Source organism: Numida meleagris, unplaced genomic scaffold, assembly GCF_002078875.1.
Source record: "Numida meleagris isolate 19003 breed g44 Domestic line unplaced genomic scaffold, NumMel1.0 unplaced_Scaffold665, whole genome shotgun sequence".
Taxonomy (NCBI): domain Eukaryota; kingdom Metazoa; phylum Chordata; class Aves; order Galliformes; family Numididae; genus Numida; species Numida meleagris.
The window spans coordinates 1-3,251 of NW_018364880.1; the positions used below are offsets into that span (position 1 = coordinate 1).

General features: G+C 55.2%; 1 protein-coding gene across 1 annotated transcript; it reads right to left on the reverse strand.

The window, feature by feature from the left end:
* Window positions 1–1,006: 1,006 nt before the first annotated feature.
* Window positions 1,007–2,856, reverse strand: LOC110391950 (T-cell-interacting, activating receptor on myeloid cells protein 1-like; the record flags this gene model as incomplete). The annotated part of the gene is made up of 4 exons (XM_021383905.1): window positions 1,007–1,758; window positions 1,903–2,037; window positions 2,159–2,470; window positions 2,559–2,856. Coding segments are annotated over 4 exons (1,101 nt in total), but the record flags the coding sequence as incomplete, so codon positions are not given.
* Between the last annotated feature and the right edge of the window lie 395 nt (window positions 2,857–3,251).

The window sequence follows — 3,251 nt, forward strand, 5'->3', positions numbered from 1 at the left end:
CTTATGATGACCTCACTGCTGTGTCCCTGTCCTTCAGCCCGGATTTCAGAGCTGGGGCCTGTGAAATTATCCAAGGATTTGCAATGTCACTGTCAGCAAAACCCTGTGCCCAAGGGCTGGTGCTGCTGGGATGAGATAAAGGAAAGGTAAAACTGCCCCAATACGCAGGGCAAAAAGACCCTGAAATGGGAATCCCTTTGCAAAAGGCTGGTGAAAGCATTCTAGAATGGGAATTGGTCACTCCAAATCCAGGATAAAACCTTCTAGAATCAGGAATTCTCCTTCAAGATGAGAATTAAACCCCCCAGAACCAGGAACGTGCCTCCACATAACAATAAAACTCTTCAGAAGCAGGAATCATCCCAGAAAAGCAGAACAGACCTTGGCAGAAATGGGGATCTCGACCCAAAAGGCAGGATCAAATATTCCAGAATGGGAATCTCCCACCATAAGAACAGAATAAAACCATCCAGAAGCAGGAATCGTCCATCAGAAGTAGGATAAAAACTTCCAGAAATGAGAATTTTTCCAAAAATGTTTAGATACATACAGCCTCCAGAATTGGGAATTGTCCCCAGAAGATGGAATCAAAACTCTCCAGAAATACCGGAAAGATAAAGCCTTGCAGAAAGAGGAATCCTCCCCCAAAAAGCAGGATAAACCCTTCAGAAAGGGAATTCTCCTCCAGACGTGTGAGAGGAAAACTCTCCAGAAATGGGAATCCTGTCCCAAAAGCGTTGTGGGATGGGTGCTGGTTTGGGTTGGAGCGATGCAGATGTGCCATGGGGAGCACACGTGTGTCCTTGGTGTTTGCTGTGGGGACAGATGTGGTGCAGACACGGGGCACACGGTAAGGACACATGTGTGTAGAGTTGTGTACATGGATCAGTGCACATGTATGACGTCACACACACACACATGGAGGCACGGAGCACGAAGCACACATGTTTGTAAATGAATTGAGGACATTTGATGGTGTACACACATGTAATACACATGAACACATGCAGTGGCACATGCATGCAGCGTACACACAATTGTGAGCACACCCAAGACACCAGCACTCTGCACAGATGAAGTGCACGTGGCACACAACATCCACATGTTTGTCTACAAAAATGGGGGACATCAGCGGGGTCCCCCAGTGCACACATCAGCGTAGATAACACGGGGATGAGAGGAAGCCGGGGGAGCACAGGGCCGAGTGCTGGGGGGCTCAGCTTGCAGCTCGACATAGGTCAGACACTCGCTGTCACTTGGGGGCACGTGGGGACAGAGGGGAACAGTGGAGTGCCACCATGGGGATCCACAGTGTGCTTGGTGGGGAACATCCATGGTGTAAGTCTGCAGGGGGAGTGTCCAAGAGGGTGGGTTTGGGGCTGAGATACGGGGTCCCTAGGGGTCAGACACTGGAGACCATGGGCAGTGTTGGGGTCCTGTTTCTCGATGTGAGGGTGGCCATGGGGTCTGTGGGCTGTTTGGGGCTCGGTGGGCACCAGGGTGTTTGGGGGCTTAAATGTGGGCCCCAAACAGCCCCCATGGTGCAGATTGGGTGTTTCCCATGGGCTGGATTTGGGGGTGCACATGAAGTTGTGGTAAGCCACTTGGGGCTGGAGGTCTTGTGGGCTCCCCAAGGGCAGGGATTGTGGTTCCCGAGTTGGGCTTGGGGACGCAAGGGGCAGATTGGGATTTGGGGTTGGCTGACACAGACACTGACCTGGAGATGCACGACCTCGGGCATTCTGGGGGCACCTGCATCTATATCAAAAATTGGAGGGGATAAATGTGGGTGTTATGGGGGTCACTGAAGGACACTTGGGGTATCTGTAGGGGACGGAAGGGGAGGCAGAAGACAGCAGGGGAGATGTAGAGGGGATGGAAGTAATGTAACCTGTTCCCCACCATGGCTCTCGTCTGTCCACATCCGGCATCTGCGGGCAGCGTGGAGGAAGAAGAGGATGAGGATGAACACGAGGGTGGCAGCACAGCCCCCCGCCACTGCTGCCAACATGTTCCCATGCAGCTGCTCCGTGCCACCTGTGGGGTCTCGGTGTTTGCGTGCCCACATTCTCAGCCACCACTTCCATGGGGATGGGACATGGTGACACTGCCACCCATGAGTGACGCTGGGGACAAACAAATGGGGGCTGATACCTACCTGGGTGCACAGGTCCGGGTGTCACCTTCAGTGTCACGTTGTCCCCAAGGGGTGAGGACAAAAAGTAGGATCCCGCGGGGCGGTAGGAGCACCTATAGGTGCCAGCATCTGCTGGCGTCACTGGAAAGAGGGTGAAAGTGGCCATGCCCCCACCATCGGGGTCCTGGCGCTTAACAGAGGCTGAGTGCCCGTCCTTGTGCAGGAAGATGGTGCCCCGATAACCCTGGTTCCAGCACTGGATTGTGACATTGGTCCCAGTTCTCACGTGTTCGTCAGGGCTCAGGGAAATGCCAGGTGGGGGGAAAGTGTGATCTGTGTACAGAGAGTGATTTCATATTAGCGGTGTGAAATGGCCCTGAGGAGACAACCCAGGGCCAATCCCTGTTCCCCGTGCCCTCACCTGTCACCAGCAGTTCCACGGGGTCACTCTGCTCTGATGTTCCAGGTGGATCCAACACCCGATATTGGCACTGATACATCCCCATGTCTGTCCTCCTTGTGTTAAGAAAGGAGAACTCCACTGTGGTCTGCCCCTTCTCCTTCTCCTTCTTGGTTCTCCATTGTCTGTTCTGGTAGAGCATGACCCGGGCAACAGGGCTGGGCAGGTGGCACCGCAGGGTGACAGTGTCCCCCAGGGACACCCCCTGGCTGGGGTGCAGCGACAGGGAGGGTTGGGGCACTTGGACAGGGGACACCAGTCAGCCTTGTCCCTGCACACCCTCCTCGACCCCTCTGATGACCTCCTCCCCACTCTCCCCTTCCTCTGTCCACATTCTCCCCATGCCCCCATACTCACGGTGCTGTGCCCTGCTGGCTGCCACCAGACACCAACCTGCAAGGGACATGGTCCTGGTCCCACACAAGGCCACCAACCCCGGTGGCACCACGTCCCCATTGTCACTCACCCAGGATGAGGGCCAGCGCCATTGGTGCCATGAGGCAGGAGCAGCTTGGAGACAGCAAGACTGCAGTGGGGGCAAGGTGCGGCAGGACAGCTGCTGCCAGTTCCCCTTTGGGGACAGGATGTCACTTCCTCATGTGGTCACCTAGGGGTGGTGGCACTATGGATTCCCCAGTGGGGTGGCACACGTAG